The sequence below is a fragment of the Garra rufa genome, chromosome 3 (assembly GCF_049309525.1).
Source record: "Garra rufa chromosome 3, GarRuf1.0, whole genome shotgun sequence".
Classification (NCBI taxonomy): Eukaryota; Metazoa; Chordata; class Actinopteri; order Cypriniformes; family Cyprinidae; genus Garra; species Garra rufa.
Window position 1 is genome coordinate 576,025 of NC_133363.1, and position 16,742 is coordinate 592,766.

General features: G+C 38.8%; 2 protein-coding genes across 2 annotated transcripts; both read right to left on the reverse strand.

Annotated features, from left to right (window-relative positions):
• Positions 1–3,232: 3,232 nt before the first annotated feature.
• LOC141331837 (leucine rich adaptor protein 1-like) lies at positions 3,233–9,096 on the reverse strand. The gene is made up of 2 exons (XM_073836874.1): positions 8,729–9,096; positions 3,233–4,359 (listed from the first exon to the last, which is right to left on the reverse strand). The coding sequence occupies exons 1-2, from the start codon at positions 8,906–8,908 to the stop codon at positions 4,027–4,029; spliced, it is 513 nt and encodes a 170-aa protein (XP_073692975.1). The 5' UTR covers positions 8,909–9,096; the 3' UTR covers positions 3,233–4,026.
• A 925-nt stretch (positions 9,097–10,021) lies between these two features.
• tyrp1a (tyrosinase-related protein 1a) lies at positions 10,022–16,343 on the reverse strand. The gene is made up of 7 exons (XM_073836800.1): positions 15,419–16,343; positions 14,817–15,139; positions 13,279–13,483; positions 11,993–12,160; positions 11,742–11,921; positions 11,525–11,671; positions 10,022–10,484 (listed from the first exon to the last, which is right to left on the reverse strand). The coding sequence occupies exons 1-7, from the start codon at positions 15,783–15,785 to the stop codon at positions 10,294–10,296; spliced, it is 1,581 nt and encodes a 526-aa protein (XP_073692901.1). The 5' UTR covers positions 15,786–16,343; the 3' UTR covers positions 10,022–10,293.
• Between the last annotated feature and the right edge of the window lie 399 nt (positions 16,344–16,742).

Consider the following 16,742-nt stretch of genomic DNA (forward strand, 5'->3'; position numbering starts at 1 on the left):
CGCACCAAGGTGACTGGAAACATGATGTTGTCCAGTCATGATGTCTTTGGTGCACAGATGAATAAATATTAGTGACACAAAGCCCAAACCAACCTAATCATTCATCACAATGGCTAAAACCAAAGAATATACTTCTGATGTACAGCAAAAGATTGTTGATCTTTACACAATACAAAGTGGCTTCAAGAAAATACTTAAAACATTAAATATTCTCATTTCCAACATCAGGGAAATAATGAAGACGTTTTAATGGACTGGAGATGTTAAAAATCTGCTTGAAACATGATGTGTGTCAATATTGTCTCAATGTGCAGCAAAGAGAACAATTGAAGTGGCCAAATACTCTTCAAAGACCACAGATGGAAAATTGCAGAAATCAGTTGAATTTTAGTGTCAGAAAAAAATATTAAAAATAAAGGAACACTGCAGCTCCTTCACATCAAGTCATTTCAGACACGGTTCAAGAAACAAATCACCTGCTCTCATGCAAAATCAAACTCCACCATATTAATTTACCACACTGGAACTTCAGCCTGGACTGGCTTTTATTGCCATATGAAATGAGAATGATTTTTTTTGGAGCTAGAACACATTAAAGGTTTGGTGCACACAGGGATAACATGTCCACATTTAAATATATCTCACCAGATGTTCTTTTTTGTGGACCTAATTTTACACCAAAGGTCCTAGACATCTTGTTCAGATACATGCCATCATGTTTTATATCAAATACCAACAGATAAAAAAGGTAAAACTGACTTTCTCAGTTAGAAATATTATAATGGGTCATGGTTAGATCTTCCATCACCACATTGATTCAAAATCAACACAAAAACGGGTCACTGAACACAAAATCAAGACTCTGCCGTAACCATCCCAATACCCTGACCTGAATCCTGTGGAAAATGAGTGGGATAAACTGAAGAAGAGTTCTGGATCTGGAGACATTCTGAATGGAGGAATAGTCTAAAATATAACGTCATATATTCTTAAGCCTCATCAGGCATGAAGGGGGAAAATCAGAGCTGTTTTTCATGCAAATGGAAGTTGCAGAAAGTTTTGAATACAAGGGTGCCAATAATTATGGCCAGGGTGTATTAGAGAAAACCATTTATTTCATAATATTATATTCCCCCCAGTTATATACTTTTTTTTTAATTGAAATGTTTGAATTTTGCAGATTTTGACTAAAGATCAACAGGAGAAACAACGCCGATTTATTTTTACAGCCTTCTTTGCCCATATTTACCAACGGTGCCAACAATTTTGTCCATGACTGTATAGCAGCTCTATTTTACATTAAAATATTTTGTTAATGAACTTTGTTTTTAAAAAAAGACAGACAGACAAAAGAAGTAAGTCACAACGTTTTATAACATTTCCCCAAAAGCAAAGTTGACAATGAATATAATAAATTAGGAGCAATTAATTAATCAATCAAGCACACACACAAAAAAGAGAGAAACAAATGAAATAGCAGCACAAACATCTACGATCGCAAACATTATTTCAAACAGTGGATTTCAACATCAACACAAAACAATAAAAAACAAAAAGCTGCTGTGACACTACAGTTCTCAAACATCAGTGTTACTAAATTCACTTGAAAACGTGAAAGATTCAAGTAAGAACAATCTCATTATTGCAGTGGAGAGTCAAACCTGAATGAAGCGTCAGTTCAAGAGCGTTATCTGTAGCTTTGGCATGAGCAGGAATTGCACTTCAACGCTAAAGCGCTGGGAACATCACACGACTGTGAATCCTGTCCCTGACAGCTGTAAACCGACACGTCTGAGGAATTTACTACGTTAGCTTTAGCATTAGCATGTGCGCTAGCGGTGATCAATCTGATGGTCAGTGAGCGGCTGCGTTCACACTCAGATGCATTTATTAACGTCAAACTGTCTTAAAGAAGGTAAACATGTTTCATTGTCAGAGCACTGTAGCAAACGTCCTGATAAAAATGTAATTACAGTATTTAACATCTTTCTTCAAAGTCATCCTAAAACCAAAACAACACCCGTTCTGGTCTTAGGACACATTTTGATCCACTTCAAATGATGGCTACTGTATATTTGAGTCTTTTTAACTTTAATGCATTTTAATATGAGCCTTGAGCTGGTTTGAGGTGGTTTAAGGAGTATTGAGTGATCAAAATCTGATCAAGCTTAAATGAAGTGGTTTGTTCGCGATCATTAACTCTCAAATCATTTGCTGTTTTATCAGGTAAATGAATCATGTTTGGTCTTATTGTCGAGGTAATGTGTGAGCCGTTCATACTGGCCGCTTTAGTCTGATGTGGTCTTTCTTTTTTTCACAAATCACAAAAACAGTAAAGAAAGACAACATTAGTAAATGTTTCTCAGTAGTTCCACAGTCTTACAGATCAACTGCTGTCATTCTGCCCTACAAAGGCAAAGTGCAGTAACTACGCCAACACTTACACTGAGAAAAATGTCTTTAAAGTTTTTACACATATATGGTTATTAGTTTGGATTTTGTAGTTACTGCAATTTTGACAAAATTGAACCAGGAGACTTTGCCACAAGACAAAACAGTTGTCACAAAGCCCATCTTAAGCCTTAACTCGATTTTGACCAAATGTGTAGTTACTGTGCTTTGCCTTTGGAGGGCAGCATTGATAACTTGTGTTCAAGTCCACACAAAATCAATCTAGACACTATTTACACACAGTTAGCGCACATCGCTAGTCTTCAGGCCCGTCCACACCAAGGACAATACAAAGATTTAAAAATGGTTCTGAATGTAAAAATACAGCAGCAAATTCCTGATTTACTAATTTACTTGTATTTTCCAGTGGACGAACAAAACATTGACAGCCAATCAGAATCCATCCTGCTTTATTGGGTGCCTATAATAAACAAAATGTTTCTGCAGGTTTGATGAAGGTACATTTAAGACTTTTTAAAAGAGTTTAACTTAAGACTTTTGAAATGCTTCAAAGTTTGAAAGTACAACATCTAATAGAGCTCCATTGTTTTAAGTAATTTTACAAAACAATAATCATAATTTAAAAAAAGCTCGATTTGAATAGCTCTGCTCCAATCCTTTTACTTTTACTTTTACTTTTACGGATCACTCTGCCAAAGAAGAAACACAGTGACAAAAGTAGGCTTGTTTTCTGAGAAACTGATCAAACCGTTAGTTCACCGAGAACAAATATCTGTCAATGGGCTCAAAACACTTACGTCAAAGGAAAGACTAGTTAATTGTGTTCAGTTTCCCAGAAAACAAGTCTTCATGTCTTCATTTTGCAAGTAAATGTATCTTCATTTGAAAAACAAGACATTTTGCGGTTTATGGTAGAGTTAATGCCACAACTATGCATTACTGCCCTGATTTAGGAGCTTTTAAGGCCTAATCTGCAAAAACATGAATTAAGACAAGGGTTAAGCCTAGTCCCAGACTAAATTGTAAATCTGAGCTGTTTCAAATGAATGAAACTCACACCGATTGATCTTAAAATATATCACTGCCATTGTTTTGTCTCAAGATGGATACCAGTAATGCTTTTTTTTCTTTTTAAGGCATGTTTATAAAAATTAAACTATGGCCTAATCCTGGCTTACTCTAAACTTTTTTCTATGAAACCATGGCTAAGTTTTGAAATTTGTACTCCAGTCACTTCACCGTCAGAACATGGACTAAACTGAACTGAATTCAGCTTTCAAACTGGACTGAATGAGTGTGAACACAGCCAAACCACCGACTGGAGTCTGATTCTCACGCCTGAAATGAACATTTAAGACAAAAGGTTGAACAGATTCTCTTGGTTTTCAATCTGAGCTGGTCTTTGAAACGGAAATGATCTGACAGTCAGTGTTTCTTACTGCATATTGACTTCAAGTCAAACCCATCGACGACTTAAAACCTTCACTGTTCCCTACAGAAGGAGAAACTGAGCTGAATCAGTCAGGGCTGATTTACAATAAGGATTTCCTTGTAAGACTGTTAGCGCTCCATTTGGACACAGGTCAGATATCTTTATTCAAGCTCAAGGTAGCGTTATCCGAAGCAGTAGTATTCGTCGGTTTCCACTCGAGGCCGTAGAGGAGATTTCGTGAAGGTGTCCTCGTTTGAGGGCGAGCAGCGGTCGGGTTCGTCCTCTCCAAGAGTGTCCAGATAACTGCCCACAGAGATCGCGTCCAGCCCATCACTGCAGGAGCCACGATGAGACTCGTCCGGACTGTCTGATAGGCTGCACAAGCTGCCCGTCAAACTGCCCTCACGGCTGGCCACGCCCCCTCGCTCCTCCATCACCCAGCGAACCGACTCGATGCCCTCGTTGATGGACAGCAGCTGATGCATCAGTTTGACGTCAATCGCTCGCAGATGAGCCTGCCATCGACAAACACCACACAATCACTAAAACACCTCCATCCAAAAAATGTGTGAAAATTGTTTTAAAACAGCTGTTTTCTATGTGAATATCTGTTCAAATGTAAGTGATTGCTGTAATCAAAGCTGAATTTTCAGCATCATTACTCCACTCTTCAGTGTCATAAATAATGCACTCTTTTACCCAGCAAACACAGAACGTTCCCTAACGTTCATATGGTTCCCATTTGGTTATTTTTTTTTTGAGAACCAAATGGGAATGTTCCCAGAACTTTCCCTGCAGGCTATTTTTTTAAATAATCATAACTAAGCAAAAAACTTTGTAGATGATTCAAAGTATTCTAATACTGAAATTTATATATGAGCATGAGCAAACTACTTTGGCAGAATTTCATGTCCAAAACAAGATTTTAAGAAAGCGTAGACATCAAAGTGGCCAAATCGCATTTTAATTGTAATATAACTCTAAAGAGAACGTTTCCGCAACGTTCTGAGAAAGTTCCCAGGACATTGCCAGTAGGTTCTCTTTTTAATAACCTATAAATAACATTCGCAGAACTTTCCCTGCAGGTTATCTTTAATTGTCATAACCATGTACACTAATTAAAACTTTGAAATGATCCTGAGTATTATAGTATTCTAATGCCAAAATGTATGTATGTGTGTGTGTGTGTGTGTGTGTGTGTGTGTGTGTATATATTTATTTTAATTTTTTTTTTATCTTAAACAAACTGTTTTTTTGCAGAATTTCATGTCCGAAATAATATTTTAATAAAGCGTAGACATCAAAGTGGTCAAATCGCATTATAATTATAATATAATTCTAAAGAGAACACTCCGGAAACGTTCCCGCAACGTTCTGAGAAAGTTCCCAGAACATCCGCAGTAGATCACCGGAACATTCCCCTAACCTAAAGGTTTTTTTCTAAAGGCTTTACATTAAGAAAACTTTCCTGTCTTACCAAAAGGGAACGTTCTGAGAACCAAAAATTGTGCTTTAACAAACAGCAACCCTTTAACATTGTCATTCACTTTCATTTTATGCTCATTTTAAGCTGTCTCTTTGGTTTAAACTGAGGAATTAAACTATTTTCTCTGGTTTCTAAACCACAATTGCTTCAGCTGAACTTGATCTGAACCTTGAACAATAACACAAAAGCATTAAAGTCAATAGAGTACTTGTTGAGCTGGTAAAGTCCTAGCAAACACACATTAAAGGAAGCAATCCCTCATCAGTCTAATTAAGCGTAACGCCTCACCCAGACTCATTCCTCAGTAATAATCTCATTATCAGAGACGTCTCGTCTGCTCCAGACAATAGCTCTATTGATCAACACGATAACCACTGATGAGAATGATCAAACACTGGAGACTCAAAAGAGTCAAACTAAAGTGACACTGAATCATTTCAGACGATTCAGCTCAAGATCTTCCCAGATGAGTTTGTGACACAATACAGCCACAACATTTCAGCGAGGCAAATAAAGTGAACACGAACTGATTTGCATGAGCTGCGTGTCAGACACGAACACGAGAGACTGAAACACGAACCCTGAGCTCCGGCTCCGTCGATCAATCCTGAATCAGCTGCTGCTGGAGGCAGACAGACCATAATACTGCCACTGTTCCCCACGGCAACAGCTGTCCGTATCCACACACAGTCATTATCCAAATAAAGGTCCGCTGTGTGTTACAGGAACAGTCCAGCGATTCATTAACTCTCATTTCAGACTCGAACGACGCTCACGCCGCTCTGTTCCACATAATGACGGAGAACGAGGAGAACAAAACAGACACTGCCATTAATGCAGTCCGTATGGATCGGGCCAACATGACGACGGATGATTATTTTGAGTGCTCTGTAGCTTTAAGAGCGATCAATAACACTGACACACTTTCAGTATCTGATGCTCTGAGGAACACTGGGAGTTAAAGATGTAACGGTTCAAAGGTTTACAGCCTCGAAAGGCAACTCCAGATCTGAGAGTGTGTCCTTTATGGTCTGTGAATGAGTGTGTGTTTGAGAGTTTATGTGCTCCTGGGTTTGGTTTGACCTGAAAATGCCCCTCCAGAGGTCAATGACCTCCACACTAAATCACCAACACAACAAACACTCTCAGAGGACCCTACTGAAAACAGCGTCTGTCAACTGAAATCAATGGAAATAAAATATCAGATGAAAAAGTGGAACTTTAAGAAAGACTAGAAATGTTGGCATGGCAACTATCTGAAATACAATAAGTACTAAAATTACTAAAACTATTAAAATTGTTTTAATTAATTGAAAGAAAACGTAAATATTAAATGGAAAAACAAACAAACAAAAAAGCTGGCTTGAGAAAGCCTGACCAGAAAGTCTGACAGTTTTCAGTCTGAAATAGATTGAGGTTTAAAGTACTTTTAAAGCTTGAATGTTCTGAAAGCTAGTCTGTTTGATGTGTACCGCAGAACTCAGGGGTATCTATCTGAGATATTAGTCCTTAGAACTAGATGGAATCAAGCTATCCTCAAAAGTGCAAGCTTTAAAGATGAAGTCATCATCTTAAATGCTGTTGATATGCATTGACTGCAACTCCTGACATGTTCAGCTGTTGATTATAGTGCTTTACTGCATTAAGGTTTTAGAAGCATACTTTTAAGTGCACTTGTTCAGTTTGCTGATTTGAATGTTGTACATTTACTGTGTCAGAGGGCTATTAGGGTTAAATAATATGGTCTAAAAAGGACTAATCTACAGTTGTTTGTAGTTTTGTCAATACAACCTGGTTTTGAGAAGTTTTATGTATCATTTGGCATATTTTATAGCTAACATGCTGTATTTCCTTTTATTTTTGCACAATTTTGTTTAAAACAAATAATTCAGACATGCAGTTGTTCCAATTGATGCAAATTCAACAATGCATTTTATTGAAAAACCTGAATTGTGAATGTCTTTTTTTGTATTTAGCCATGTTGGATAAATAAATTGTTAAATTATAATTTAGTGGTGTGATTTGTGAAAGATATAGATCAAATAATTTACTTACATAAACTAGCAATGTGCATTTTATTGCGAGTAATATACATTGATAAAAATAAGTAAAATAAAAAAATAAAAATAGTAAGATTTACTTGATAATTTCATAAAAACAAGGTTCCTGCTGATACAACAATAAATTAACTTTAATTGATTACTTTAAATAAATCTAAATTGTGAATTAAAGATAATTACGTAACTTTTACTTTATTTCTTTATAAGCGTCACTTTAATTATTAAGTAGATTTTAACTGATAATGACAGGCGAGTTGTACTTAATATTAGAGCAGCAAAATTTACTTAAAATCTACTCGTGCAAATTTTTACGTGGATTTTATCAAGTAAATGTTACAAGTTATTTGTTTCAGTGTGGTAAAGTCCTAGCAAACACACATTAAAGGAAACAATCCCTCATCAGTCTAATGAAGCGTAACGCCTCACCCAGTTATTAGCAACTTACTAGCATGTAGCTAGCATGTTTCTAACATGATTAACAAGTTGCTAGTATGTTGTTAGCATGACTCTAGGAGGAGTTTGAGTCAGGAATGTCTGTCTCAGACAAACTTTCTCAAGCCAACTTTAAATAAATAAATCAAATTAGCAAAAAAACTAAACTAAAAATGTCAGAAGGACTTTTTTTTTTTTTTACTAAAATTAAAATGAACCTAAAAACATCTATTTTCCTCAAACCTGTAGCTGTGTGTGATTCATGAATGATTCTTGTTCAGTTCTTTACTAGTGATCAGACGCTCCATTGTCAGCAGCTGGAGCAGAGAACAGGTGTAACCCCTTCAGAATGAGACTCAGACGCAGCTGAATGAAGGGTCTGATCTGGAGTCAGTGTTTGTGTTTGCAGTCAAACACATGCGAGCAGCAGGAGGTGGATCAGACCATCTGTTCAGCCGTTAATCAGACTAAACTCACCCGTTAACCCGCTATAAACCAGTCCTCAGATCAGCACGACCCGGAACTAGTGTCCAGACTCATTCATCTCAACGACACACACATTAATAATGTCAACTAATGATCACAGATTAAACAAACCCTACAGATACATAAACAGTTCACTTCTAGAGACTAGAAATTCTAGATCTGCAACTAGTGTCAAACTCGTTCATGTAAATATAAACCTGCAGTCCGTGAGATGAATCATTTAGCCAGAGTTTAAAATCTACAATCACGATCATACAGATGTGTACAGTACAGATAGAAATACACTATAAGTGTCTGACGATGATTCTGAACTAGTTTAAACAGCCAGAACTGAGCGAAACAAACGCAACGAGTCTTTGGATCCGCCTAAACGACTCTTTTGAATCTTTTTAAACGACTCTTTTGAATCGCGCCACTCACCATCTGCTGTCGCAGGAAGCTGATCTTGTTGTGGAGTTTCTGAAGATCATCGGTGTCCGCGTGGGTTTCTGCACATCTGAACGGTTCTCCCGTCAATGAACGAATCAAACTCTCCGGAACTTTACGGCCCAGTTTGTTCTCCACGTCTTTGAAGTCCGGCAGATCCTCCATCATCATCATCAATAATTCAGAGCCGCAGGTAATCGATCTTACCGGAGCATGACGTCAAACACACGGAGACGCGGACCTGGATCTTCTGGAGGTCTGAAACACGGGCTCACGGACGGGATTATTCCGGTAACGCGCTCGACTGCGGAAGTTTTACGGTGCGCGGATGTTCCTCGGTGATCCGCAGGTCTGATCTGATCTGAATCGGGTGTCGGACTGAGGGGCGGTGCGCGCGCACACACAGGTGACACCCGCCCTCGTGCTCGTCATCAAGCGGCGCACGCGCAACACGCTCCTCAACACACAGCAACTGCGTAAAATGGATCAAACTGCTTCCTGTAATGCTGTAATGTGAACTCAACGCTGCAATTCTGTAATGTGTGTTTATGTCATTGTATTTTCAAATAAAAGTTTGAATAGAGAGGAATAGCGTCACCTGAACATCTGTGTATCCCCAGAGCCATCTAGCGGTGAAATGAAGAAGAGCAAACTTCTGCTTATTGCTGCTTATGTGTGACCCTGGACCACAAAACCAGTCATAAGGTTAAATTTGACAAAACTGAGATGTATGCATCACACGAAAGCTCAATAAATAAGCTTTATATTGATGTATGGTTTGTTAGGATAGGACAATATTTGGCCGAGATACATCTATTTGAAAATCAGGAATCTGAGGGTGCAAAAATATCAAAATACTGAGAAAATCACCTTTAAAATTCTCCAAATTAGGTTCTTTACAATGCATATTACTAATCAAAAATTACATTTTGATATATTTACAGTAGGAATTTTACAAAAAAATCTTCATGGAACATGATTTTTACTTAATTCCCTAATGATTTTTGGCATAAAAGAAAAATCAATAATTTTGACCCATGCAATGTATTTTTGGCTATTGCTACAAATATACCCCAGCGACTTAAGACTGGTTTTGTGCTCCAGGGTCACATATTATCTTTTTATGAAAATCAGTCTGAAATATTCTCTGAAAAAACCTTTAAATTCAGGCCAGTTATGCTTTGCTACAGTGGCTGTTAATGGATAAATGCTTTTGCTGTGAACATTGAGAACAGCGGTGAAGCAGCAGCGCCATCTGGCGGTGACAAGAAGGAAAGACACGAGAAACAGTTTGTTACTGGTTTATTTCAACCTTTTCAAGATTAGACTTTAAATTATTCACAATAAAACCATTAAACAAAGATCTTCTTCAAAGAGCCAGTGTTGTCTGAGATACTGATTGACTGATTTTTTTTGCTGTAACTATTTCAGGCAGCATGAGGCATTTATGTGTAGTATTTTAAAAAAGCACCTTTAATTACACATTTAAATGACCATCATTTACTTTTACCTGTCAAAGGTTTATGAAAAGTTATTTCTACTATATAAGCATTATGTGTTTATACGACAGACTGCGTTTTGTCGTGGTCGTCATAGCGCTGATACTGGTCTCCGAGCAACGGCTGCCGTCCCTCCATCCTGTACGCGCGGGAACGGATGGCACACGTGGTGGCGGCAAAAATAATCGCCACGACGATGAGTGCAGCGACCACGGCAACAGTGATTATCTGGGTCAGTGTGAGCGGACGAGCTGAGAATGAGAGAGAGAGAGAGAGAGAGAGAGAGAGAGTCACTTGTTCTACATCAGTTCTAAAACTAACTAGTGTTAATCACTGATAACTAGTGTTAACTAGTATTAACCAGTGATAACTAGTATTAACAAGTATTAACCAGTAATTATAACTAGTATTACTCTGTGATAACTAGCATTAACTAATATTAACCAGTGATAACTAGTATTAACAAGTATTAACCAGTCATTATAACTAGTATTCCTCAGTGATAACTAGTGTTAACTAGTATTAACCAGTGATAACTAGTATTAACAAGTATTAACCAGTCATTATAACTAGTATTGCTCAGTGATAGCTAGCGTTAACTAGTATTAACCAGTGATAACTAGTGTTAACCACTGATAACCAGTGTTAACTACTATTAACCAGTAATAATAACGAGTAATTTTCTGTGATGACTAGTGTTAACTAGTGTTGTTGCTCTAGCTGCTTTTGGGTGGTTCTTAGGTTTGTCCAGTAACACTAAAAGATAACAAAAGATAAGTCCTATTTATACAGTTGAGGTTATCACACTACCAGAAAATAATAATAGTAATATAATCATAATAATAATAATAATAATAATAATAATAATAATAATAATAATAATTGTTATTATTATTAACAAATTAATAATGATGATAATAAAAATATAATACAAATATTAATGATAACAACCATAATAATATAATATTGATAATATCTATATTAATAATTATGATCGATAATAATAACAATAACAATATTAAGTATATTATTATTATTACTACAGTTATTAATGCATAGTATAATAATGCAGCAATAATCTGAATGAAAATAATAATAGCAATATTAAGAATAATATTAAAAACAGTAATATTAACATAAAAATGTATTATGATAATAAATATAGTTTTAATAATAATGCTAATAATAGAAATAATAAAACAATTTAATGAATAATAATTATATTGCTACTACTAATACTTATAAAAATAGTACCAACAACATCAATAATATTAATGATAATAAGTCTGACCTGGCCACTCGGCCTCATAGGAGTATCCCAGGTTTTCCGGCGCCGTCACAAACATCTCTGCGTTGGTCAGCGGCGGCCAGAAGGGCACCATGTTGAACTCTCGGTTGTGTCCGATGGGTGTGTTCTCCAGAGGATAGACGGCAGCATCTGGACAAACACAAACACATTAATATCCCGCCAGACTCCAGATGGGCGCCGCTGACGGAGGAGGGTTTACCGGGAGCGTGTCTGCGCAGCCACTCGTCAAAGACGGCGTCGGTGAAGGTGTGCAGCAGCACGAATATGGGGTCGTTGGGCGACAAGTGCGTCTGTCCGCCCGTCCCGTTCAGGAACAGGTGTGCCAGGTTATGCAGACTGCGCACCGCGGGGTCGTAGTTCCCCTGAGGAGCGCTGTACCCTGACAGAACGACAGCACGGCGGTCAGATCACAGAAATCACGGCACAGATGCAGCTAGAAGAGCGCCTCACCCTCGATGCTGTTCCTGAAGCTGTCGGAGGATGTGGAGTAGAAGGGCGGCGTGTCGAACGCGTTCACCTCCAAACACGCCGCTACGTCCTGCGCTTCGGGCAGCCGCTGCACCATCGGACGGGCCACGTTACCCGCTGGGTTTCTGCGGATGGGACTGCTCTCCGAACCTCAAACACACCGATCACACACACTTTACAAGATCGCTGCATCTGTACAAATACTGACTTATCCTCAACATTCACTAAACACTCTTTATAGATACAGATTGGCACTGAAATCTACAGATGCAAATAGATAAAGTGCAATAAAATAAACACTTAAATGTTGTTTTGCATGGGGCAAAACTGTGAAAACAGTGTTTTTTTTCTCGCTTGAGGATGTTTAGATATTTTACTGGAAAACAAATATCTTTAAAAGGGTCATCGGATGCAAAGCTCACTTTTACTTTTTTAATGTGTGTTGGCAGTTTGTGAACACAACCACCCTACAATGATAAAATACACCCAGTGGAATTTTATTTAATCTTTAAAAGTAATATCCCCTTTTTAAAATCAGGTCATTCTCAGCTTCTTGTGGGTGTGACGACACACAGACAGAGGCCCCTCCCACGATAGTTGATTGACATGAGCGCCTTACCTTAGCCCCGCCCTCACCGAGCTGAAACAGTCCGACTCTGATCTCCATTGTGAGACTCAGCTGCAGACAAGAATGTCTCAGATTGAGCGATTGAGGTGTTCTGTTGTTGGATGTAATAATGAACATAGCAGTCGACATTTACTCCAGACATCTGAGCCGCTGAAGATGATTAACGTTACTTTCGTTTTTGAAAGGAAAGCGCCGATCCAGATCTACATATGCGTCTATGTTCGTGCGAATCATTCCTGATGCAGCTTCACCCACAGCAGAAGTGAGGATAAGGGTTTTTATGCATCTTTGCAAATGGCCTTTCTTAATAATGTGCTTGTTGGCAAGTTTCGCCGATAAATGGGGCTAAACGCAGCTAAAGTAAACATTACGGCTCATGATCCCACAGCAGAGAGGGGCGGGGCGAGCAGAGCTCATTTGCATTTAAAGGGGCCATGTCTTAAAATGAGTCGATGTTTTGCAGAGCTGATTTTCACAAGGTAAAAGGGTGTTTTTTTACACTACTATTGAGAATTTTTAACCAAAGTATATTATAGACTTTTCATTAAGACCCTAAAGAATCATATGAACTTGTGGAAAATGGGCATCCGATGACCCCTTTAATGTAATTCGGCTGTATTGGCTGGAGCGGAGCGATTACTGTTGCAGATGGTTCCCTGTGTGTCGTACTCCTCCACGCTCTCACAGACCACCCTCCAGCGCGAGAAGATGGAGTTGGAGCTGAGGGAGCTGGTGTCGAAGGTGCTGCGTGCGCCCATCAGATCATCTGTGCAGATGTCGCACTCGCTGCCGCCGATGGCGAAGTTCCAGTACGGCAGAGCGAAGCTCGGATCTCCTAACATGTCCTAAGAGAAACCCAGCAGACCTTAGTAAAACCATACAGCTCAATCCTAGACCTTGAATGAATAGTTCACCCAGAACTGAACATGTGCTCATCCTCAGGCTATGTAAGATTTAGATGAGTTTGTTTGTTCATCAGATTTGTAGAAATATGTCATTCCATCACTGTCTCACCAATGGATCCTCTGCAGTGAATGGGTGCCGTCAGAATGAGAGTCCAAACAGCTCATAAAAACATCACAATAATCCACACCACTCCAGTTCATCAGTTAACATCTTGAGAAGACAAAAGATGAAACAAATCCACCATTAAGATGTTTTTAACTAAATTTGAGTCCATAATCCATAATAACGCTTCCTCCAGTGAAAAAGTGGTCTGGTCTGAATCAGGAGAGAAATCTGCACTAATCAAGCACAGTTTACAAGCCAAAACAGCTTTAAACAAATAGTGGCTGGATTTTGATGTGAGAGACAACAGGAGATGGACTCTATCACTGGAGGAAGCGTTGTTATGGATCATGGACTCATATTTTAGTTAAAAACATCTAAATGATGGATTTGTTTCAGCTTTTGTCTTCTCAAGATGTTAACTGATGGACTGGAGTGGTGTGGATTATTGTGATGTTTTTATCAGCTGTTTGGACTCTCATTCTGACGGCACCCATTCACTGCAGAGGATCCATCGGTGAGACAGTGATGGAGTGACACATTTCTACACATCTGATGAACAAACAAACTCATCCTCAATCATAACATTTTTATTTTGGGGTGAACTGTTTCTTTAAGAATAGAGACATACACTAGACTCCTGGACTGAGACATTGACACTCAAACAAACTGTGAAAGCTTTGGCTCTGGAGACAGACGCGCCTTTGTGTGAGAGTTAAATAAGACTCATTACACACTTAATAACATTTTCTGCATAAAAAGGGAAGAATTTGTGTCTTCATTTCCATTACTCTGATGATAATCACATATAACGGTTATAAAGTGTGAAGGTCATGGATCATCCTGCACAATGTGAGCGATCGCTGTGTATTTCAATATTGATCTACAATCGTTTCATCTACACTGAAAGAAGTGTAACTGGATTCTCAAATCATATGTGGAACCACTTAAAGGGAATTTGAACATAAACAGGATTTAAAGACAACAATAAAAAATAATATAAAACCTTTTTTATTTTATTTTTTTTTAAGTTTTGAAGTTATCCAGATTTTTTTTTTCCAATTTCCATTAAAAAGAAATTAAAATAATGTCCAGAATGATGAAACAGATTATATAAATGCTCGTACTATCTGAACTGAAATGTCTGGACTCTAGAGTGTTGTTCAGTACCTGCATGTCTCTCTCTAGCTGCAGTAAATGATACCGGTGCCAGGTGAGGAATCCGGGCCCTTCGTGACTGAAGTCCACGCCGCCGAAGCTGTCCTGTCCGGGCCCGAGGAACGTCTTACTGACCGAGTAATAATGCGTCCACACGAACAGGTTATAGATGCTGATGTTCTCGAACTGAGTCGTGTTGTTGTCCGGCCCGAAAATCTCGGGATACCGGCGGGTCGCGATCACGATGTCCGGGTGGGGAGCGCGCTTGGCCTGGTCAAGTGCGTTCACGAAGGCGCGCTTCTCCTCTGTGCTCAGCTGCATAACATTCCTCCTAACTGGAGAAATAATAATACAATAAAATAAAACAAAATTAATAATAATAATAATAATAATAATAATACAATAAGTGTTTTTAAATCGTATATGATATTTGCAGCTATAAGTTTAAAAGACATTGATGACTTAAAAAGCTTAGATTAGAGAAATAAAAAATTTATATAATTTTTAGCATTGATTATTTGACATGTTTTTATTTAAGACAGTTAAAAATGAAGTTGCCATAGGTCTGTTCTATTTAATAGAGCTATAAAAATCTAAGAGTTTGCGTTTCTGACCCACGGGCACGCGCCGCTCGCACGCGTCTCCGGTGAATCCGTGTCTGCAGCGGCCGCAGTCAAAGCCGCTGAAATTCCCGTTACAGCGACAGGCGCGCGTGAAGAAGCGCAGCGGCCAGCGCTCGCGATCGTCGCGCCCGTCGTACGGGTACTGTGGGCCGTGTGCACGCGCATCCGCACGCACGTCCACGCACTGCCCGCGCCCGGAGCTCGCGCCGCACGGGTCATTCTCCAGAGCTAACGGGGACGGGCAGCACTGTGCGCTCCTGAGGCCCTCCGGCGTCACGCACACGCGTGGGAACTGAGCGCCAACCAGCACCAGCGCGTGCACGAGCAGCAGCATACCTCCACATAATCTCCACATCATTGCCAAAACAGGAAAAATCTCAAAAGCAGTCAACAATATCCAGATAGTTTCCAAGAAAAAAAAAATCAAAAACAGCCAGTACAGTCAAGCACTTAAAAATAAAAAGTTAATAAAGTTAAAAAGTGTGAAACTTAACCAACAGCATCCAACGATCTCCAGCAAAAGTTAGAGCAAAAGTTCCCACATCGTTTCCGAACAGAAACAGTGGGATCTGTAAAAATGGTATGTTTGTTGAATCTGTTCCCGGTGGAGGATCGAGAGTTTTGAAGAATTAATGCGCAGGAGTTTAAATAGCGGCTGAGCGCGTGACCGGCTTCTCTGATCCCCGCGTGACCGCGTCACATTTCACGAGCCCTGAGCACTGCTCTTCACTCAGAACAAACCAGGCCCCAGACCTCACCTGCCACTGATTCTGACAACAGAAACACCTGGGAATGTTCTTAACACAGATGTGACTTTATCATAATCATCACTGAATGAAAGAATAAAAGAGGTTTCTTAAAAATGGGCTACAGCTCGTTCATAATGTTTCTGTTTCATCAACGCTGTCAGATATTTAACAATCATCAGAGCCTATCTTCATCCTGAATGTCCTGTTTTATGTCAGGCTGGTCCGGTATGGTATAATTCATTATATTACTGCAATTACTGGTTTATTTTCACACATAGGTCTGAATGGAAATTTAGGCTAATTTCTCTCATTTTAAATAGGCCCTTTTAGTAGCTAGCAACACCACGAAAACAAAATGGTAAATAATTGAATACACGTGTGATGTACAAAATGTTTTTGTTTTTTTGGTTTTGTGAGTTTTTCTGTCAGACTGTGGTGATGAAGCTGAAGATCAGTGTGAAATCCTCTCATTCATTCATAATTAAAGTTGAATGGTAGATTCTACAGTATTTATAATAATTTTCCAGACATGAAAGTGCGAGTTGTGCTTTAATCGGAGGTTGTTA